We start from the raw sequence: 24,479 nt of genomic DNA on the forward strand, positions 1-24,479 counted from the left end.
CACAAGGACTATGTGGTGGTCACTCTTACTGATACTATCATGGACAATGCATGTGCAGCCAACAGATTGGTAAGGATGAAGTCAAGTATGTTTTTCCCTTTTCTTGTTTCTCTCACCAAATGCCACAACCCAATCTAACGCAATGTCCTTTAGGACCTGACCAGCTCATTCAGTAGTGCTAGTGCCAAGCCACTTTTGATGGTGGACACTGAAATCCCCAAACCCAGAATTTATTTTGGGCCCTTACCACCCTCAGTACTTCCTCCAAGTGTTGCTCAACATGTAGTAGCATTAATTCTTCAGGAGGAGGAGTGTGGTTAGTGATATTCAGTAGGATATTTACTTGTCCACATTTAACCTGAAGCCATGGGACTTCATTGTGTCTGGAGTTAATGTTAAGGACTCGCAGAGTAACTCCCTTCTGACTGTATACCTGTAGCCACATTACTTGTAGTACTGCTCTTCCTCACTTTCCTACAACCATTACATTCTACCTGCACCATGTCTCATTCTATCTCCTCCTCCTTTTCTAAATTATTTAAACTGTCACATCTTTACACCACAGTCTGCCACAAGCACCTTAAAACCTCCAAGGTTGTCACTGACTTTCATCTTGCAGAGAAAAGTTGCACTGAACATGCAGTAGGTGGCTAATGTTCTTCTACATCCCTTTCCATTCTGAAGTTGATGGGTATTAGTGAGTTTTGAGGAGATTTGTAGTTCAGGTTGAGGTTCTGGATGTAAGTTTGCTTACTGAGCTGGAAAACAAACCTTCCAGCTCAGTGAGCAAACCTACATCCATTGATGGGTATGTTACAGGTGGGTGTATAAGAAAAATTACAACCTTGGTGAGTTCATTGTTAACTGAGACATCACTCAGGATTTCTTCACACCATAATCCTCCTTTTTCCTTCCTTCTTCTAAAGTACCTATGATCTGACAGAGGTTGACATTACGCTGACAGTTGGAATAGGCTACATGGCTAATTGGAATAGCTCAAATTAGCATTCTGGAACATAGGTGGTTTCCACCTTCGAGCTGACTGGTGTTTTCAGTGTTACAACATTCCTGCTGCTCTGATAGTTTAACTGGAATAAAGACATAACAGAGGACTGGCGTAGGATGAATGAAAAATGTTTGCTACTTGGATACTGGAATAGACCTATGTTGTGTGCTCCCTACAACTATAAGCAAATTAGATATTAAAATAGTAGAATCTGCTTCCGTTCAGAAGGATGCCAGCATGATAATGGGAAGTTCTGAAGGCAACTTTGACCTCATTCTCTAGCATCTTGGTCCCCACAAAGTGAGAGAAGGCTTGCACTCTCATTCTGCTTTGGGCAAGTGATGTAGGTCTAGCTGACAGTGAACTGCTCAATATCACTTGCAGCGTACTGAAAGATGCCTAAGACATCAAGGCAACAATCTCAATGACTTTTCAAAAAAAAAGAATGTGGACACTGTTGGTTACTGCCCACCCCTGATTGCTCTACAGAAGGTGGCAGGGGGCTGTCTTCTGCAATTGGCTGCAGTCCATTAGGTGTAGGGGTATCCATTAGGGATGGAGTTCCAGGATTTTGAAACAGTGACAGTAAATGGGATGTTATGTGATTTGGTTGGAATCTGTGGGTGCTGGTGCTCTCATATCTACTGCTGCTGTTCTTCTAGGTGATAGATGTGACATTTGGAAGATGTTGTTGAAGGAGTCTGAGTTTGTTACTTGAGGGCTCATAGACAGTGTTGTCCAAACCAGGTTTAAGGCTCCAGCCATGGTTGCTTTCGGAAGCTTCTTATTGAAGTTGGGCTAATAAGTGCTCTCAGCAAATATGTTTCTAAGCATTCAGTCTTCTACACACTGGTCTTTACCCTTTCCTCCCAGCTGCTCCTGTTCTTGTCTGGTTTCTTTGCTGCTTCTCCTGCTGTCACTTACCAAAGGCAGACCTAGCAGACTACCATGACTGGAAGATAACATGTTTCACTAAAGACAAAAGTAGTCACTACCAAAAAAAAACTGTCAGCAAAAATAAGAATCAAATTACTACTGGAAGAGGAACTTGCGACCTTTCAATGCCAACATCCCTCCTCAAAACTTAACCAGCAGCAAATAAGAATAAACCAGTAACTACACGTGTATGGGATGGATTCACCTCTTAAGTAGCATCCTTGCATGGTTCTTAATACCTAAGACCATCACGATATTTTGGGCAGGTGCACTGCAGGCTGTCAGGTTTTAGGGTTGAACAATTTCACGAAGGGGTCTTTGCATCAACATAGGACCCTCTTAAGTTTGATTGGTGTTTCTAATTCCTTTGGTACATTTTCCGAATGCTCATAGGAAGCCTGATTCAATATAGCAAACGATGCACTTTCAGCACAGAATTTAGGCTTGCCTCCTACTATGTTCGGTCCATATATGTACCTTTTACTCAGACTGTCAAATATCTAGGCAAGTATGTTTTACCATTTTATTGGTTGGTCCTAAAATCAGTTTATAAATTTTGAAGCTTTTGAATTGTACATCACTGCTTCCACTCCACATTGCCGCAGAAGACTGGCCACGTAATTAAAAACAGCCATTCATTCTCCAGGTGTTTCATATGTCAAGTGAGAAAATGTTTGAGAGACGATTTATGCAATTTGGATCATTGGTTTTGCTTCGTTAAGGAATTATTATATACTGACCCTTAGTGGAGGCATGAAAATCCATTAAAGGGGTCTGAATAATAAGCTCTGCCTCCATATTTGCAAACCAACCAGCATAACATGATTTAACACTATTTGATAAGGGTGCAGGAGTAATAGAACCATATAATTGATATCAGAATAACAGAGATAATGTATTTTTACTTTTAGTATTTGTTCTAATTGGTACCTACCCCGATGCCAAAAGATCACTGACTGGGTTCCAGGCACAAATGAATACTTCAGATTCATGACCTCTTAAGACTGTGGATTTGTTTGAAGGAATTTCAACATCTCCATCTATTTCCATGGCATCAGAATGATTATCTGCAAAGAATCATTTAATTTTTCAGTTAAGGGAGATTAGATTAATGTAAAATCACATTGCTTTGAAAAGACCCAGTCACAATAAAGTGTATAATTTTAGTCACAGGAAAAGGTATGCTGTCTTGCATTATTCAAGATGCAGTTTATAAAATTTAATTTTAATATTTTCCCTTACTAAGGCTCAGAGTGTCTATCTAGTGAGCAGGTGAAGCATAAGGGTTTAACCATTGAAGGGGCTACATATGCTGAGCCACCTGAACACAACTGAAATAAAGACACTAGAATTAGACTCAGAATCAAGATGCTAAGAAAAAGAAAGCTTGCTTTTGGTCACTCCTACCGCTATCATTCTGTAACTGCAACTGAAGTTTGAACTGCAGATGGTTTTGATATCCCCTTGGTTGAATGACTTGCCAAGTGTCACTATCCAGCTTCACATTAATAGCTGGGATAGTAGCTGACACCTGGTCTCGTGAAGCTGAACCTTGGAAACAAATCAACACAGAGATATAAAGAGATTGTATAAGTACAATAAGGGCAAAACGGCAATTAGGCAGGGAATAGGGCCCCTTAAAGATCAACGAGGCAGTCTATGTGTGGAGCCACAGGAGATAGTAGCAATACTAAATGAATATTTATCAGAATTTACTGTGCAGATAGACATGGAAGGTATGGAACTTGGGAAAATAAATAGTGATGTCTTCAAAACAGTCCACATTACAGAAGTGGTGCTAGAGGTCTTAAAATGTATAAAAGTAGATATATTCCCGGGACCTAATTAAGTGTATCCCAGTGCATTGGGGAAGCTAGGGAAGAAATTGTAGGGCCCTTAGAAGAGGCGTTTGTATCATCTACAGTCACAGGTGAGGTGGTAAAAGACTAGACAGTGGTTAATATTGGGCCTTTTTGTTTTAAGAAAGGCTGCAAGGAAAAGCCAAGATTTACATGCAATTGGAGAGACAAAGACTGCTTCGGGATAGTCGTCATGGCTTTGCGCATGGGAAATCACATCTCACAAACTTGAATCTTTTTTGAGGATGTCACCAAGTGGATAGGTAAGAGAAGAATGGTAGGCATTGTCTTCATTAGCTTTAGCAAGCCCTTTGACAATGTTGTACATGGTAGACTGGTTAGTAAAGTTCAATCAAATGGCATCCATGGAGAGCTAGCCAATTGGATACAAAATACTGAGAGTGGTGGTAGAGGGTTGTTTCTCAGACTGGAGGCCTGTGACTTAGTCTTCTGCAGGGTTCGGTGCTGGGCCCACTATTCTTTGTCATTTGAATAAACAATTTGGATGAGAATATAGGAACAGAGTGAGTTTGTGTATGACATCAAAATTGGTGGTATAATGTACATGAAGAAAGCCATCTAAAAGTACGACAGGATCTTGATCAGCTGAGCCAGTGGGCCAAGCGATGACAGATGGAGTTTAATTTAGATAAATGTGAGGTGTTGCATTTTGGTAAGACAAACCAGAGCAGGGCTTACACACTTAATGGTAGTGCCCTGAGGACTGTTGTCGAAGAGAGACACTTAGGGGCTCAGGTACATAGTTCCTTGAAAATGATGGCTCAGGTAGGGTGCTGAAGGAGGCATTTGGCATATTTGCTTTCATTGGTCAGGGCATTGCGTATAGGTGTTGGGATGTCATGCTGCAGCTATGTAAGACACTGATGATGCTACTTTTGGAATACAGTGTACAGTTCTAGTCGCCCTGCTATAGGAAGGATATTATTACATTGGAAAGGGTGCAGAAAAGATTTACAAGGATGTAATAGGGAATGGAGGGTGGGAGTTATAAGAAGAAGCGGAATGGGTTGGGACGTTTTTATCCGGAGTGTAGGAGGTTGAGGGGTGACCCGATAGAGGTTTATAAAATCATTGTGGGCACAGATAAAATAAATAGCAAAAATCTTTTCCCTAACACTGGAAAGTTCAAAACTAGGGGGCATATTTTTAAGGTGAGAGGAGAAACATTTAAAAAGGACATGAAAGGTAATTTGTTTTTTACATAGTGTTGTTAGTGTGTGGCATGAACTGTCAGAGGAAATGGTGGATGTAGATACAATACTTAAAAGACATTTGGACAGATACATGAATAGGAAAGGTTTAGAGTGACATGGGCCAAATGCAGACAAATGGGACTAGATTAGTTTGGGACACTTGGTCAGCATGGGTGAGTTGGATCAAAGAGTCTGTATGACTCTGACTTTATTTGGCAAGATACAGATCTTCTTCCAAATAGATCTATGCATTTATAGGACAGAATTATGTGTAATAGAATCACAGTGGTTGTGAGTACAGGAAGAGGCCATGTGACTCATTGCGGCAAAAGTAGATGCTGAAGATTAGAGTCAAGATTAGAGTGATGCTGGACAAGCACAGCAGCTCAGGCAGCATCCGAGGAACAGGAGAATCAATGTTTCAGGCGAAAGCCCTTCGTCAAAAATCAGGATTCCTGATGAAGGGCTTTTGCCCGATACGTCTGTTTTCCTGCTCCTTGGATGCCGCCTGAACTGCTATGCATTTCCAGCACCACTCTAATCTTGACATGTGACTCATTGCATCTGTCCAAGCATGAGCAGCTCAGTAAATCCTGTGACACTACCCCAACCACCCTAATCTTAACCCTGCAAAGTTTCTGTATTCAGGTGGCCATCCAAAATCCTTTTGAAAGCCATTATTGAATATGTTTTCACCACATAACCAGGTGCTGCATTAAATGTTTTTCCCTTTGTGAAATGTCTAGAATTTGGTATATTTCTGAACTTTGAATTTTAAAAGCAAGATGAGCGTCAAATTGAGTTGGTTAAAGTGATGACGCTGTACATGATGAAGTATTTCACCCATCTTTAAATACAGTGGATACTTTGTGGGTTGTATAAATGTAGGATGATAGAATATCTACAGTGCAGAAAAAGCTTATTTAGCCCATAGAGTCTGCATTAGCACTGCAAAGCACATTCCACCCAGACACACCACTCACCCTATCCCTGTAACCCTGCATTTACCATGGTTAACCCACCCAGACTGCGCTTCCTGGACACAATGGGGCAATTTAATATGGTTAATCCACATAACCTGCACATCTTTGGACTCTGGGAGGAAACCAGAGCAGTTAGCAGACATAAACATAAGCAGATGCCAAACTGATTACTCATCTGGAAGGTACAGACTGCTGGCTGGGGAGAAAAGGAAGGTGACATATTGATGACACACTAAATTTTGTAAAGTGATTCACACTTGCCCAGTTTTTGAGAAATACAGATAAGAAAATTTCCTAAATATCAACAGAATATATCACTACTTTGTAATTAGCAATTAGAACAAACAAATGCATAAGGATGTGTGTTTTTATCTAAAACATAAATAGTATAAATTTTACTTGTAAATTTGCAAGAAATTTCAACATTCAGTTTTTAAGTTTGTTAAAATATAATCCCTAGCTATTACATATTGAAATATTGCATCTCAGTTTTAATACTGGATATTCTGTTTTTAGGTGAAAAAGCAATATAATACAATGCTTACTTGTAATGGTGTGTGCCCCATTTTCCTCCCCATTAACAGTGGCTTCTCCATTCTTTGGTGTTGGCTGCTGTGGAGCTGAAGATGCAGTTGCTGCTTGCTGCTGTTGAGCTAGTTTATCTCTGAATGCTTGCTGTCGACTCTGTACAACATCAGGCATCACAGCATCGATTAGAGACAGTGACTCAATTGGCCTTCCATCAAACACCGTGCCATCCTAAGAAGGAAAGAGTGGGTACCAGCACATTTTAAAAATGAATCAATGAAACAGGATGTCAACAAAACCATACACATACACAAATCATTTGAAATCTCTTACACATCATAGTACTAAAGAGCAAATCTCTTGCCTATGTTATTTTTGGATATGCAGCTGACACAAAATTGTGACTTGGTGGAACAGCATCCACAAGTGATACTTTTATTGAATAAAACAGCACATAAGATAATTACAATAGGGTTTTGCTGAAAATTTGACATTAATAAATGACATCCAAACCTTGACATGAGTTTCAAACATAGCGCTGTCCAACATGACTGACATCATAGCTATATTACTATGTATGGGTTTTCTTAAATTTTGACTTTTTTTTTTTACTTATGTAGCAGAATTTAAATGAGCATTTACTTCCTGGAAACCCAACCAAATATTTAGTTAATTCGTAGCAACGTGCAGGGATTAAAAAATGAGCTTGGATTTATTTTAGCTTCTTGGCTTTATTTATGTGCTCTTACATGATCCATCTTGAGTTCAGAAGATAGCAGAATAACACTTAACTGTGACTTAGCCTTTAACATATTATATGACTGCAATAATGTCTATCTTTTCAAGTAGAACAAAATAGCAATGACTGTTATTTTAAACAGCAACATACAGTATGTTCTTCTTTGTCAGTTTCATCTTCCTCATCATCCATAGAAGATCTCTGTTCTAACTATCTGTCTGAGCACTGAGAAATGCTATTGATATAAATGACAGCAACCAAGCTATTTAAATAACTGTCTCTAAACCTCCAAGAAAAGCTACAAACAATATAGAAACTCTGTAATACAATTCTTGAGTTGGCTCGATTGTAGCTCACTTATGCTTAATAGAAGCTACGTACATTGGAACAATGGGTTCATCGTGCATTCTCTATGTCAATTTGTTAATCTGTCAGAGCCCTTTTCTCTCGTATAAATTGTTGCTCCCTTTGAAATTTGGCATTCTTGCATGCCTGTGTATTAAAATAGAATAGCTCTAAAGGTTCTAATCAGAGGAAATGTAATCAAAATGAATGACAGTGTTCATGCTCTGAAGTTGGTGCACTTAAATGTTGAATCCTGAAGGCTATAAAGTGCACACACAAAAAAAATTAGGTGGTGTTCTTTCTTAAAGATCATTCCCTCTCCCTATTAACACCTTTTTTTCATCTTAATGTCTCTTTTACTGCAATTAGCATCCATTTGTCTTTTACTCTGGGCAGCCTCACTTTCTGTTTCACTTGCTCCTCCTTCCTCTATTGTCAACAGCATAAAAACAATGTTCCAGCCTCCTTCAGTTCGTATCAGGCTCAGATCAGAGTTCTGCAGCAAACTCAAAACATGAATTGTGTCTCTCTCTCTCCTTGGATGCTGCCAGACCTGCTGAGATTTGCTTACATGTTCTGCTTTTCCACAGGTTTTTAGTCACTTATACCAACAATGACAGAATTGAAGAAATCAATATCATGCTACAGCTTGGAAATATGCACTTTTCTGGCTACAAATTGGTTCATGCTATTTGTTGAGACAGGGATCATGATTTGCTAAGTCCCTGATGCCTGTTGAAGTAGAGGTAGGTTTGATGCTGCCACCTCATTTAAATGTTTGCAGTGTTGCGCTATGGTTGGTATGGGGGTTGGCTCCCGGCTAGCAGACAGACAAAACAATATACAGTTTACTTATACCAGCTAGCTTTCAGTTCTTAGAAAGATCTTCCAGCCTGCAACTTGGTTTGTCAGTCTCTGAATGCTTTTTGTCTTCTACCATGAAGGCAGATATAAAGTATTTATTTCATATCTCTGTCATTTTTCTTATTCGGCATTATAACTTCACTTGCTTATCAATAACCTCTCATTTACTATTGTGAACCTCTTGGCTTTTGATATGCTTTTCTAAACATTTTTTTCATGTCTAACAGTTTAAGTGACAGATCCTATTTTCTCTTTTATCATCTTTTTGCTCATTCATTGCTTTTGCCCGAAACGTCGATTTTACTGCAAGTTTTGGGGCGTCAAGGTGTGAGTTACTTCAAGGTGTGAGTTACTTGAGTTCATGACCCTTAGCCTCTGACCTGATCTTGTAGCTGCAGTACTTATGTAGCTAGCCCTGCCGAGTTTTCAGTCAATGGCAACCCTCTGGTTGTTGTTTATGAACTGTCATATCTTTTAATTACATTTCCCGATTTACCATGTTAACAGATCCCTTAAACATATATCACTTGTTCGGATTGATGATCCTAGCTTTGGATTAAACACTTAGCTCTGGAAGGTAATATAAGATTCAAACATTATGGTCACTTTCTTCCCTAGAGGTTCCATTACTAAACATTATTAATTAATTCTGCCTCACTGCACAATGTTAGATTTAAAATAGCCTGCTCCCTCGTTGATTTTTTGACACATGATCTAGAAAACTATTTTGAACGTATTACAGGATCTCTCCCTCCACACTACTACACCAAATGTGCTGATGTCTGTGTGAAAATTAAAGCACCCACAATGACTCTGTTATCCTTGTTATATCCTTCTCAAGGATATAACAAGGCGGCACGGTGGCACAGTGGTTAGCACTGCTGCCTCACAGCGCCAGAGATCCGGGTTCAATTCCCGCCTCAGGCGACTGACTGTGTGGAGTTTGCACGTTCTCCCCGTGTCTGCGTGGGTTTCCTCCGGGTACTCCGGTTTCCTCCCACCATCCAAAGATGTGCAGGGTCAGGTGAATTGGCCATACTAAATTGCCCGTAGTGTTAGGTAAGGGGTAAATGTAGGGGTATGGGTGGGTTTCGCTTCGGCGGGTCGGTGTGGACTTGTTGGGCCGAAGGGCCTGTTTCCACACTGTACTGTAATCAAATCTAAATTTCATGATTTATATTCTAGACAAAGCTAACTACTTTTAGGTTCATAAACTACTCCCACTACTGTCATTTGCTTCTTGTTTTTCCTTCGTTCCAATCAAACTGATTCTATAATTTGATTTTCTTTTCTCTCCATTGTCTTTATGCCATCTTTTAATATCAAGGCAACCCTACCTGGTTTTTAATTTTGCAATCTTTTTCCAGAAGTTCAAAGATGTGCAGGTCAGGTGAATTGGCCATGTTAAATTGCCCATAGTGTTAGGTGCATTAGTCAGGGATGAATGTAGGCAAATGGGCCTGGGTGGGTTGCTCTTCAGAGGGTCGGTGTGAACTTGTTGGGCGGAAGGGCCTGTTTCCACAATGTAGGGAATCTAATCAGAAGTCAAGTCTCCTGAAATATTTAGTTTCCAACCTTGATCACTCCATGAATTCAGCAAAGATCCTTAAACAGCATCTTCCAAATCTATGATAATTTCATCCAGAAGAAGGGCAGCAGATACATGGGAACACAACTATCTGCAAGATGCCCTCCAAGTCACTTACTTTCTTGACTTGGAAATATATTGCTGTTCCTTCACTGTTGCAGTGTCAAAATGCTGGCATTCCCTCTGTAAGGGCATATGTTGATATATGAAGATAGACTGCAGTGGTTCAAGAAGGCAGCTCACCACCATCTTCTCAAGGGCAACTAGGGACAAGCAATAAATGCTGGCCAGATTGTAATACCCACGAGTGAATAAAAAAAACATTTACCATAAGTATTAGAATGAAGAGACTAATTTTGCTATAAAATGTTTGCACATTCAAATGTGTTGCAATGTTCTTCCCTGATGTCACCCATGTCAGCAAATGTCTCATTACCATTGCCAAGCTCTATGCCCTACTGACCCAGTCTGCTTGTTTTTACCTAAATTGTGACTCTTACCTACAACTTCAAAATTTCTCTTATTGCTTTTGACTTGATCCTTTCTTGGAATTACAATCCCACCATCAGTTTAAATGTTTGAGTTCTGGATTACTTAAAAACAAAAATTGCCAGTGTGCCTGCAGTTTCCATAGATACACACTGAAGTAGTGCAGCATGTAATGAGAGTGCAATCATTACCATTTATTATATCTAAATTCTCAGAATTTTCACTCCCACGCCATTCAAACCTACCAGCTTCTAGAGGAACAGACTTCTAAACCTGGTTTGTAAAATTTCATTAAGTCCTAGACACCAGCTTTCAACATTGCCATTTTGTGGATAATTATTGCTGCAGTGGGTTAAATAATGAATTTAACCTCACTCTGATGCTTGCTCTTTACTGTCAACTTTTCCTTACACCTCACCATCCTGTGTACCAACCAACAAAAATTAAAACTGCAAGGTTCCACTTTAGTTTTCATGAGGAGCCAATGTGCAATGCAAAATAATTTTCAGACTATAAACTATAATTATAAATAAATTAACCATGAGCTTTCTGTGATAATATTCTGTTGCTAAAATATGTTTAGAAGATATTCTGACATAAAATGTGCAAAAATAAAAACATGCATGAAAGTAGAAGTGATTTAACAGACATTATGATAACATTTAAATTAGAACAGATTGGTCATTTATGCATATACTTGTAAGGAGCTCAACACCCGTTTCAGGTAGGTACCATAAGTATATGTTAAATTCAAGATTGTTATGGAAAAGGTCAAGGATGGGTCTGAAATAAAAGATCTAAACTAGGTGAAGGGCAATTTTAATAAGATATGATTTGGCCAGACTGGACTGGGAGCAGACATTTTTAGATAACTATGTCAGAGCAGTGGGCACATTCAAGAAGGAAACAGGAAGCGTACAGAATCAACAAGTTCAAATACAGACAAAAGGCACGACCAACAAATCTAGCAAACCCTGGATAGCAAGGGATATACATGATAAAGAGAAAAATGGAAGCTTATTAGAGGTGTTGAGTGCTCAAAACAGGAGTACAAAATGTTCAATGGGAATAAAGGGGTACAAAAGAAAAATAGGATTTTCCTTTATTTTACCTCCTAATTATTTTACAGGTACACTAAGGGTAAGATGAATATTTGGGAAGGAGTAGGCCCATTGAGGACCACAATGGTGATTTGTGTGCAAAACCATAGGTAGGGTTTTAAATGAATGCTTTGTGTCAGTGTTCACTAACGAGGGGGACATTGTGTGTAGAAATCAGGGAGGACTGTGATATACTTAAAGAAATCAACATAGACAGAGGGTAGGTTCTGATTGGTCTGTTAGGGCAATAGAGTCAAAAACCCTCACAGCACTTAAGAAATATTTGGATGTATAGTTGTAATGCTCAGGCATAGGAAACTGTGGGTCAAGTCCTGGAAAATGGGATTAGAATAGTTAGGTGGTTGTCTTTGACTGGCACAGACTCAATGGATCAAAAGATTATTTTCTGTGCTGGAAGCCTCTTAGAGAGTTAAAATTTCTTCTGTGGAGTTCCATAATTGAAATGCCCCTACTGACATCCTGAAAATTCCTAAAGGTACTGCCTACAAATGAAATTAGTTCTACTGGCAACGTTTGATAAATATCAGCTTTTACAGTCTTTTGCTTTCCCTTTAATGCACTAAAAGTGGCCTGAGTAAGAAAGCTGTTGCAGAAGACTTTGAAACAAGGTGACACATGTTTTTCAGGTTCTAACTAGGTACATAAGTTTATAATACAACTAGTAAAAATTATGCATTCCTTACAAGCTTAAAGTGTGCCACTGGATTACTGGCACAGGCAAAAATAAAAGTCTGTTCTTAAATCTACAATTTCTACTTACTGTTTTGTATATACAATTACGGGGCTTGAAGCCTATTTGAGGGTCTGCGTTAAAACATTGCCTTGCTTTGAATGCATCTAGTGTGATCTCACTGCATTCAGGAAAACCTGGTCTTCATGCAGCACACCCAGCAATCCTTGAAAGGGATATACAAATGTATGATATAGGAGTAGAGGTAAACCTATCTGCTCTCGAGCTTGCTTCAGGCCATTCTTAAAAAGGTATGTTTTCACAAAATGTTTCAATGTGGTGATTGCTTCTAAAACCACAGCAATCACACAGTTTGTGCCTCTCTAAATGGCCCTTTTGTTTGCCTTCCTTTCTGGTTGCCCCCAGCAAATGCATTTCCAGAAACATCCCTTGCCTCACCCACAATGATCATTTTCCCTTTCCTTTAAGCAGTTATCCAAGACTTGCCAATGAAATAACATCCAAAATTCCAAACCACCTGGAGGTAGTGAAAGATTTGAGAATAACTTGGTGCGATGATGCTAAATTGAAACTCTTACATCCTCACCACCTCATTATATAAGATCTGGATGACAAGGTCCATCAGTGACCTTTTCAATGCATCACCAATTATGGCCCTTAAGTCATAGAGCCATAGAGTTATACAGCACAGAAACAGAGCCATCGGTCCAACTCTTCTGTGCCCTACCAGATATCTCAATAGTCAGTTAGTGCCCATTTAAAGGCCTCAACTCTCATTTCCCCAATCTCCTGCCTTTGATGGATGAGTAAAGTAGCTAGCTTCTCAACTAGGAAATCGGGGTTACCTGCCTTCAATTGCTTGAGTCTGGGGGGGTAATTGGAGATATAGATGGGGACAAAGGTCTGGCCTTTGAGAGCCAAACCCCTGCCCTTGCCTAAACCCCCTGACTCTACTTTGCCTGTGACCCACCACTCTGCCACGAGTATAGAAAGTTCCTACCTTCTTGGAACTCTCTCCCAAGGAGTAGGCTTGGACCAATAGAGTTTAGGAATGAGAAGCTCTAATTAGTCTGTAATCTCTGGAGATCTGGATCACTAGTGTTAAGGTCTGTGATTTGTCGGAAATTTTATCCACTTGCCAGCTCTTAATGAATTGATTAGCAAGTGATCGAATGGATTTGGCTGTGGGCATGGCAAGTTAGTTACTGCCAAACATGCTTGCACTAATGGTGACAGAAAACTGGAAACTTCCACCCAAGGATTCTGAAGCATCCATGGCTGCATCTATCAAACGGATTCCAGGTTGCTGACTCGTGACCACCTTTAAATCTGACAGATTTGTAATTTTTCTTTGATTACTAGGTTGTTGCCAAGACTTATTTCGAGTCTGCACTGGGTGCAGTGAAAATTATGCATCTAATTTCATAGTTATTGGTCAACTGCTAATATAGCACTTAGAGTCAGAGTCACAATGATACACGGCACAGAAGCAGACCCTTCAGTTCAATTCTGTCAGACAGACATCCCACTTAAATCTAGTCCCATTTAGTAGCATTCAGCCCATATTTCTCTAAGTTCTTCCTGTTCATATACCCATCCAGGTGCCTTTCAAATGTTGTAATTGTACCATTCTCCACCACTTTCTCTGGCAGCTTATTCCATACACGCAACATCCTCTGCATGAAAAGGTAACCCTTAGGTCCCTTTTAAATCTTTCCTCTCTCAGCTTAAACCTATGCCTTCTAGTTTAGGAGAACCCACCCGGGGGAAAATACCTTGTCTATTTACCCTATCCATGCCCCTCATGATTTCATAAACCTCTATCAGGTCACCCCTCAGCCTCTAATGCTGCAGGGAAAAAAGCCCCAGCGTATTCAGCCTCTCCCTTTAGCTTAAACCCTGGCAACATCCTTGTAAATCTTTTCTGAATCCTTTCAGGTTTCACAATATCTTTCCGATAGCAGGGAGACCAAAACTGCACGCAGTATTCCAAAAGTGCCCCAACCAATGTCCTGTACAGCCACAACACGCCTTTCAACTCCTATACTCTACGCACTGACCAATAAAGGAAAGCATACTTAATGCCTTCTTCACCATCATTTCTACCTGCTTAACCTCTGAGATATGAGACCCCACTACTGAAGGATTGGCATTCAAGTGTTTATAACATGAACAGACTGGCATTGGGATACTTACAACAGAAAAATGCAAATCCCAGAATTCAACAGCACTAAAGGCAAAATGTAGGAATGTTTATTTGATATGCAATTGAAATCACTCATCACTGCTTACACTGTATTCCTGAAGAACATCTGCTGTAACTTTACATCTGTGTTGCAGATAGGAATTGCACGAAATACTGAACAAAGTGTAAAGAAATGTGAAAATATACATAAAGATACTGTATGCCATGACAGATTAAGTAAGTGTTTCAGCATTGTGAGAGTCAGCCGCTTGGCGGTACTTGCAGAGACCTGTTGTTGAGAGTGGGTAGGGTTAGGAAGAATATATTTATGCATTATGATGTAATTAATTCATACATGGTGAATTTGTGTATATCGATATCAGCATTTGCTAAAAAAGATATACCTGCCTTACTTGCAGATTGAGAATTATCCAAAAGTAGTAGCCAAGCAGCAAAATGCAATAAATACATTTGTGTGCTTTCTGGTTCTATAAAGATTGGCAGAGCCTCAGAAGCTCAGATTAGAAACTTTATGCCCAATTCCAATTAGTGACAGTAAGAAAGCAATGTATAAGTAATCAAGATCCCACTCCCCTTTATTCCATTTCTTAGACATTTAATCTACAACTTTAAAAAAAAGTTAAGTATCACTTTTGCCATCCATATAAATGCAGATTTAGACATATCTGATCCTATAATAAGGCCTTTCAAAATGTTTACAACAGTGTACAATTAAAGTTCCTTCTAGTCCCTGAATAAAACAAAAAGTACTGGAAAATCTCAGCAGGTGTGGCAGCATCTGTGGAGAGAGAAACAGAGTTAGCATGTCAAGCCTGGTATGACTTTTTTATTCCATATTAGACTCAAAACATTAACTCTCTTTCTCCCTCCAGACCTAACTTTCTCCAGTACTTTGTTTTTAGTTAGATTAGGTTGGATTCCCTACAGTATGGAAACAGGCCCTTTCGCCCAACAAGTCCACACCCACCCAGTCCCATTCCCCTACATTTTCCCCTGAGTAATGTACTTAACACTATGAGCAATTTAGCATGGCCAGTTCACCTGATTGTGGGAGAAACCAGAGCACCAGGAGGAAACCCACGCACACATGACGAGAATGTTTGTGTGGAGTCTGCACAGTCACCCAAGGTGGGAATTGAACCTGGGTCCCTGACACTGTGAGACAGCAGTGCTAACCACTGAGCCACCGTGCCATCCCTCCAGCATGTGCAGAACTTTGTCTGAATTGTTCTTACTAATTTTACTTATAATTTGGTTTTCTCTTTTTGAAAATATTAAAACAAATCCAAAATTATGGAGAGAGTCTTATTAACTAGATGTATTAATTGCTTCAGTAGTTTCATTGGGAAGTAAACAAAGTTTCCAGGAAATTTCCATCAAGCAAGACAGCAATCAACATGAGAAATAAAAATGATACATATTAAAAACCCAAGATTATGCACAACAACTTCAACTTCTTTACATTGTAAGGCTTTGCTGACCAATATTATTCACAAAACAATTTAAGAATCATATTTTTTGCCTAATTTTGAAGTTCTGTAGACTAATATATATCATGGGAGCCATTGAATTTGATTTTTTTTAGCGAATAGGTGGTAAAGCAATGATAACAATGTTGTAACTGTAGTTAATGTTGAATAATTGCAATAAATTTAAAAAACTATCTCGTGGGATGATTTGGACCTATAATATTCAATGAGTCTAATTTTCCCAATTTATCATAAGATGTAGCAGCTCAGTGACTTATTAGGCAAATGTTTCACATGGATTAGCACTGAGCAACTAAAGTCTAAGAGGTCCCCAACTTTGATCTTGGGTCTTAATTAGCAGTCTCAGAGTAGCAGTTTCAGGAACAGAACTGATCCAACTGCTTCAGTCAAGTGAGGGAAAATAATATATCAGACTCTTACTGATGATAGTTATCCACTGAAAAGCATATCGTTTCTGAGCCACAAGTTTCTGAGTTCACGTTCCAATTCAGCACTTGAGTAACAAAATAAAGATTGATACTCCAGTGTGGTACTGAGGGGCACTACAGTTTTGGAGGGGTTTCCTTCATATGAGTTAGTTAACCAAGACCCCTTATTTCTGAAACAGAAATTGCTGGAAAAACTCAGGACTGGCAGCATCTGTGGAGAGAAATAAGAGTTAATGTTGTAAATCCAATAACCCTTCTTCAGAACTCTTATTTCTGTTGGGTAGATGTAAAAGGTCCTCTGGCTCAACCTTGAAAAAGAGTGGGGGATTTATCCATGTCTTGCCAATATTTACCCCTCAATCAACATCACATACCAAACGACTATATATTATTGGTTTTGGGAGTTTGCTGTGAACAAATTGGTGGCCACCTATCTTACATTACAACAGAGAGTGAACTTCAAACAATTCATCACTGGTGGTAAAGTGCTTTGAGATACTGGGTGGTCAGGAAGAATGTTATACATATGCAAGGTATTTTCTTGTTGTTATCAAGTGAGAACAGGATCTCTTTCGGCTGTGCAATATTCATGGTAAACTGCCCAATGGCACAGTGCCAGGTCTTGTGAAATATGGCTATTTGGTGAATTCTCAGAAAGTTACATCACTAGTGGAACATGACCCCAATGCCCCGAGAAAAGGTGCATAAACTCAGTATGGGGTGGGGGCGGGAAAGAGAAGAGAGAATTAAAAGCAGTTTTAACAGCTACAAGACATGGAACTTAAGCAACCATTTTAAATACAGAGCCAAAAATCTCACAACACCAGGTTATAATTCAACAGGTTTATTTGGAAGCACTAGCTCTGTATTTAAAAGCGCTAGCTTCCAATTAAGTCTTGCATCATTCTAAGTTTGTTTAATATGTCATTACAATTCTGTGACAGCGTAACCCTTTTGCTATAAATTCTGTGTCTTCTGGTCCTGCTCCACAACCACCTGATGAAGAGGCAGTGCCTCGAAAGCTAGTACTTCTAAATACACCTGTTGGACTATAGTCTGGTGTTGTGTGATTTTATTTTTTAAACTTCGTCCACACCAATCCAACACCAGAACATCCAAATCATGACTTTTAAATACAGACAATGGTGTTTACCTGCTGAGCTTCTAATGTTGATTTCTAATAAAGGATTAATGACAAACAAGATAGATTAATATTCCAAATTACATTTCTATCATTATACTCATTACGATTTATCTTTGGTTAGGATATGAACACTAGGAAGCAATCTGCATCAACTTGGGAAAACTATTTACAGAGATGTAATACAGCTCAATGTACACACGGGTGGGCACGGCGGCACAGTGGTTAGCACTGCTGCCTTACAGCGCCAGAGACCCAGGTTCATTTCCGCCTCAGGCAACTGTTTGTGTGGAGTTTGCACATTCTCCTTGTGTCTGCGTGGGTGTCCTCCGGGTGCTCCGGTTTCCTCCCACAGTCCAAAAATGTGCAGGTTAGGTGAATTGGCCATGCTAAATTGCCCATAGTGTTAGGTGAAGGGGTAAATGTAGGAGAATGGGTCTGGGTGGGCTGCTCTTCAGAGGGTCGGTGTGGACTTGTTGGGCCGAAGAGCCTGTTTTCACACTGTAAGTAATCTAATCTAACACGAGTTTCCACACTGATGATGCAAAAGGCTAAGAAGTTCTGTTATGCAATGAAGTTGACAGATTCTGTTTGTATGAATGCACTCTGCATTTGGACTGTGCAGGCATGTGTTCTCATGCATAAGAGCTTGGAATGCCCCAAAGGTATTCCAATTTCTCATTTAAATATTTGGCTTGGCTGATTCCTTAATAGAATATCCTATTTAAATTCACTTCAACCTCATAATTACGATAGTTCTCCATCCTTGGTTTCATGAGGACTCATTTTGTTTTCCAAAGAGACAGTGTATTTTAGTGATTATTAGCTAGAGAAAAATCTGAAGCATAAAAAAATGACAGGTTAGTTTTAAATAAAATTAAGGTACATTACAAAGTACTGCAGCACCACGATCAGAACATGTCATGAGATTGATTCCAATCAACCCTACATTACAATATGAGGGGAGGGGAGAGTGAATTTTATGCTTCTGTGGCATTTTTTCCCCTAATATCTTGTAACCTTTTGATGTTTTCTAGGATGTAGTCCACGGTGGCCTCATTGCAAATGGTACCCAATTTCTGCTGACACTGCAGTATTATCTACCACACTGAAAAATTGCTGTTCCATAGGGTATATCTGATATGAAACTCGTGCCTTTGCTGTTAATCATTGCCGGCTGACATCTAAATTTAGAAAACTCATCAGATATGAAGAGCATATTAGCAAAGACCATTCTGGTAAACTCTAAATTATGATTGTTACCTTGCTTGTGGAAGTTACACTGGAAATCTACTTCAGTTTAGACTTTCAGTTTTGATATTAATGAGCTGCAAGTTCACAGCGCCTGTGGCAATTTGCTGAAATACACTAAGAGACGATAGGCATGAATGTAATAACCAAAGGTTTGGACCAGCAGCTCTCATAGCTTTTCAAATATAGTTGTGCAGTTATACAACCGCAAGATTAGCAGCAGAATGAGGCCATTTGGCCTATTGAAGCTGCTCCACCATTTGATTATGGCTGATATGTTTCTTAAACCCATTCTCTTGCCTTCTCCTTGTAACCCTGATCCTCATACAAATAAGGAACTATCTGTCTTAAAAACACTCAATGATTTGGCCTTCACAGCCTTCTGTGGCAATGAGTTCCACAGATTAACTGCCCTCTGGCTGAAGAAATTCCTCTCAGCTTTCAAGGATTGTCTTTTCACTCTGAAATTGAGCCCTGGGGTCCTAGTGTCTCCTACCAGTGGAAACACCTTCTCCACATTCACTCTATCCAGATCTCTCAGAATTCTGTAAGTTTCATTTAGAGTGCTCTCGCCTTTCTAAATGCCATCTAGTACAGACCCAGAGTCCTCAACTCCTCCTCATTTGGCAAGCCCTTCATCCTGGGATCATTCTTGCAAACCTCCTCTGGACCCCTCCATCACATCATTCCTTAGATATGGGACCCAAAACTGTTCACAATATTCCAAATGTTGGCCAACATCTATATAGCACTAGCTTAGGGTACTTGCGTGCACACAATAACAATTTTCCTTCAGGTTAAAGCAGCCTGAATTTAATAATGGCCTAATCCTCCAAAATTCAAATACTTGAAAAGAGTAATAAAATATGTGACTTTTCTTTCCAAAAAAAGGACAACATTGTAAAAGCATTTTCAATTTTTCCTTGTTGCCCGTTATGCATCTTTCATTTGGGAAATTTGTGGGCAAAAATATCTTGCAAGTCAATATACATTCATTTATACAGCCCTTCGAATTATATATCACCAAAATGATTATCATTTTAAAATATTTATACGGAATAAACATAGACCAGCAACTGAAAGAATGGAGTATTGAGATATGATTAAGGGACACAGTCAAGGACAGCATGAGACCGCAGCAGTGTGAGATGTAATTAGAGTTAGTATTTGGACTATAATTTTGGAAATTTGGTTCAAAGTAAAAATTTAATACAAAAGGGAGCAATGTTGCTTTAAATAAAACCTACTAGCAGAGATGCTTGTTACTCACACCCTTAACTGACTACTTGGACATCGCTGAGATCACGATAATACGAGTAGACTTCTGGTATTTCAGGTACATAATTTTGGTTTATCAAGAGTGTTATCAAGAGTGCTTTTGAAAATAAAATTTACTGTATATTAATGCCTTGGATGAAGGAAGCGAATGTATTCTCACCACATTTGTAGATTACATGAAATAGGTGGGAAGACAAGTGGCGTGGATTACACAAAGAGTTGGCAAAGGGACATTGGTTAAATGAATGGGCAAAAACTTAGCAGACGGAATATAACGTTCCAGTATGAGGTTATGCACTTTGTCTGGAAGAACAAAAGCAGCTGAACATTATTTATGCAGAGAAAGACTGCAGAAAACGACTGCAGAAAACTACAGAACAGATGGATGTGGGACTCCTTGCGCATGAATCATAAAAAGGCAGCAGCCAAGTTCAGCAGGTAACAGGGAAGGCAAGTGAAATGTTAGCCTTTGATTCAAAGGATATAGAGTATGAAAGTAAGGAGGTTTTTCTAAAACAATACAGGACGCTAGTCAGACCACAGCCAAGATACTGTGAACAGTAATAGGCCTCTTATCTCAGGAAAGATTCACTGGCATTGAAGACAATTAGGAGAAGGTTCACTAGGCTGATACCAGATTTGGAAGGATTGTCTTATGGGGAGTGGTTACGTAGATTGGGCCCGTATTCACTGAAATTGAGAAGAATGAAGGGTAATCTTATTGAAATAAATGGGATTCTTAGGGGACTTCACAGGATAGATGCAGACAGTGTTTCCCATTATGGGAGAGTCTAGGATCAGAGGGCATCATCTCAGAGTACGGCGAGATCCATTTAAGATAGAGATGAGGAGAAAGTTCTGAGTGGAGTGAATCTGTGAAGTTCTTTATTGCAGTCTATCAAGGCTGGATCGTGAAGTGTGTTCATGGCTCAGCTAGATAGAGTTTTAACCAGTAAGGGCATCAAACGTTATAGGGAAATGGCAGGAAAGAGGAGATGAAGGTTATCAAATAAGCCATGATCTCACTGGTGGAGCAGATCCGATGGGCTGAGTGGCCTTCTTCTGTTCTTATAGTCTACATTGGAACTGAAATTGGTACATACTACATTGACACCATATATTAAAATTTGTAAATCTGACAAATTAGATGCATTTTTGTCCTAATGAAGCCTTGACATTTACAGTGCACAGTGGATTCACAAAAAGTCAAATCATGACACAATCTGCATCAGGACAGGATTGTGAAACCAAACATTAAAAAATTACTTGTTTATTATTCTTGTGTGGGAAGTGGCTGTCACTGACAAGATTGGCATTTGTTATTCATCCCTAGTTGCCTTTGAATTGATTTTCCCGTGAGCCATTTCAGAAGACAGTTAAGACTGAGCCACATAGATGTTTGCCTGGAGTAACGTGTAGACTCACCTCCCACCTCTTGCACCCGACCCAGGTATAAAATCATGGAACTAAGCAAGGTTGGCAGATTTCCTTCCTTAAAGTGAACGAGATGCATTTTTACCCGCATTCACAATGATTACATGGACACTAGTCTAGCTTTGAAGTTGATATTTTTACTGATTTCAAGCATCACATCTGTTATATTGGGATTTGATCCCAAGTCCCCAGAACATTAGACTAGGGCCCTGGGTTTGTAATCCAATGACATTGCCACCATGCCAACCCTTTCTTTTAGCCCCATAATCTCCATTGCCCTCAGAATCTTACAACACCTTTTCCTCAGTATATGAAAGACTAGTTGCCTTTGTGGTGATTAGAGATATTTAATTTGATAACAGATAATTGGTGGGCTAGCACCAGATAATGATCTGATTGGCCAGAAATATGTAAACACCTATCTAGTTCATTAATTTTCTTCAGGAAAGGGAGACTGCCACACCTATCCTGATAATCTGATAAAAATTCTGGCTGGTGGACTTCATGCTGGTGGCAGTACTGATCATCGTGAGCCTGGTGACAGATATTTGCATGGCAAACGTGAGGACTGCAGATGCTGGAAACCAGAGTTTAGAGTAGAGTGGTTCTGGAAAAGCACAGCAGGTCAGGCAGCATCCGAGGAGCAGGACAATCGACATTTCAGGCAAAAGCCCTTCATCAGGCTTTTGCCCAAAACGTCGATTTTCCTGCTCCTCCGATGCTGCCTGACCTGCTGTGCTTTTCCAACACCACTCTAATCTAAACCTCAGATATTTGCATGGACCTCTGCTGCTACTCTTGGAAAACTTGTATTTTGTTTTCAATTTTTTTGCCATTGTTTCTTTGGCATGAAAGTGCTTTTCTTGAGCATGGTGTTTCATCTGATTCCAGATTAGAGTGGTGCTGGAAAAGCACAGCAGTTCAGGCAGCATCCGAGGAGCAGGAAAATCGATGTTTTGGGCAAAAGCCCTTCATCAGGAATAGAGGCCAGGTGGTCCGAAGTCCATGTGGGATGAGTTGGTTACAGAAGCAGGTGCTGAGAAAGCAAATGTGGCTGTGGTAGCGAGTCTGTTTCAGGACATGGTTGAAGAGCTTCAGGGCAGAGAAGATGACCTGGGAGTTGCAGTGGGAGAGGGACTCCCTGAGATTCTTATAGAGAGAGGAGGAAAACTTCTTCAAGACAGGCATCCTTGCAAGAGGATTCGCAGTAGGGTTAAAATCAACTAGGTAAAAACAATGACTGCATAGAATCTGATTTCCAGCATCTGCAGTCATTGTTTTTACCATGGTGTTTCATCAAGCACATTCCACAGGTTGTGGGTGAGTTTGCACCAATCCTGTGAGGGAGACAGTTGCTATACCAGAGTGCCCCAGCTGTGCCAGGACAAGACAGTCATGTGTAAAGATTGTGTACAGTGCCAGGAAAAATAGACTCTTGTGCTCTGCTCGGATTTTTTTCCTGCCCATCTGTAATCTTGATGTGTGAAGTTTTGTGAAGAAATGTGATGTTTTGCTCCATGTGCTGAGGCAAGAGTAACAACTCAGCTGAGAGCTGGGATACAAAGGTAGAGGTCACATCAAGTATCTTGTGTTACCTAACATCAGGAACCGCCCTGATACATATTTCAGAATATGCGGCATGGGAACCTTGCTTATATAACAGTGAGCCTGAATGGCCATTATCTTTATTTGTGTCTGCCTTCAATGGTGGCAAAATTTACAAATTAGATGTAATTGATTTGTTTTAACGTGTTAACTTTCCTTGGTTCTATCAACTTTTGTATTTTATTTGAATCGATTGCAGAACTATATATTATATTTGGGTGACTTGGTGGTTAGCACTGCGGGCTCACAGTGCCAGGCACCCAGATTCAATTTCAATTTTGGGCAACTATCTGTGTGGAAGTTGCATGCTCTCCTAGTGTCTGCATGGATTACCTCCAGGTGCTCTGGTTACCTCCAACAGTCCAAAGATGTGGAGGCTAGGTGGATTAGCCATTGTAAACGTGAGTTTACAGGGATAGGGTGAGGGTGGTGGGACTAGGTGGGATGGTCTTCAAAGGTTGTTGCAGTGTTGGTGGACTGATTGGCCTCTGTCTAATGAGCTCAATGCACTCATGGTAAGTAATTTTTGATCAACGTCGCTATATAATATTTCCTGACACCCGGGAGTGGCATTTACATTGTGTACATTGCTCACTGTGTACCTCTGTCTTCCACATCCAACAGAAGTCAACTTTGCAGCTGGGACAATCAGAGGCCACTTTGAGGGCTCAATCTCAATCTAGAGAATGCGCAAGTCTCCAAAAACATATTCTCTATCATGTTCTGCAAACTTAAAACTTGCAGAAATCGGCAGTTGCACTCTTCAACAAAAGGACAGCACTGACCTACCCAGGGATGAGTTCAGTTGAAATGAAGCAGAGGAGTGATGGGGAGGCCTGGGTTCATGACTTTTTGCATCTTTCCCATGAACTGCACTTTAAAATTACAAGAGGCAAGTACATCTGCTGAAAATGACTGGGGTCATCTTTAAACAGTGGATTGCCACTGTTCACCAGCTCACCAAACCTCCCCAAGGGCAATAAATGACTAACCTTGCCAGCAATGCCCACGTCTTGTGAAAGAACGTTTTAAAAATGGCATATTAGCATCTGAGTGATAGCTTTCCCACCAGACTATGCAAATTAAAGACAAGAAAAACCCTGAAAGTGTAAAGGTATGAAAATTCACAGTATAAACAACAATTGTGGTAATATTAACAAAAAAAAACATAAGCAATGCAAAATCTTTTTGGCTGATACATTTAAATGGCCTGTGAGAGAAGATTAGATATCCAAAATTTCCATTACATCCACTTCACTTGGGCAAACAGCATGAGTCGGGAC

At 39.8% G+C, this 24,479-nt stretch overlaps 1 protein-coding gene across 11 annotated transcripts in view; it reads right to left on the minus strand.

Annotated features, from left to right (window-relative positions):
• Positions 1 to 24,479, minus strand: part of LOC122550838 (F-box-like/WD repeat-containing protein TBL1X) — a 399,517-nt gene that overhangs the window by 44,663 nt on the left and 330,375 nt on the right. For all 11 annotated transcript variants that reach the window (XM_043692156.2, XM_087988307.1, XM_043692157.2 and 8 more), the window contains 2 exons: positions 6,544 to 6,757; positions 2,877 to 3,009 (listed from right to left, as the gene is read on the minus strand). In XM_043692156.2, the coding sequence (XP_043548091.1) occupies positions 2,877 to 3,009; positions 6,544 to 6,757 (347 nt within the window). The remainder of the gene's footprint in view (positions 1 to 2,876; positions 3,010 to 6,543; positions 6,758 to 24,479) is intronic.

The sequence above is a fragment of the Chiloscyllium plagiosum genome, unplaced genomic scaffold (genome assembly GCF_037043375.1).
Source record: "Chiloscyllium plagiosum isolate Xiang-an unplaced genomic scaffold, Cpla_swu_hap1 HiC_scaffold_6, whole genome shotgun sequence".
Classification (NCBI taxonomy): Eukaryota; Metazoa; Chordata; class Chondrichthyes; order Orectolobiformes; family Hemiscylliidae; genus Chiloscyllium; species Chiloscyllium plagiosum.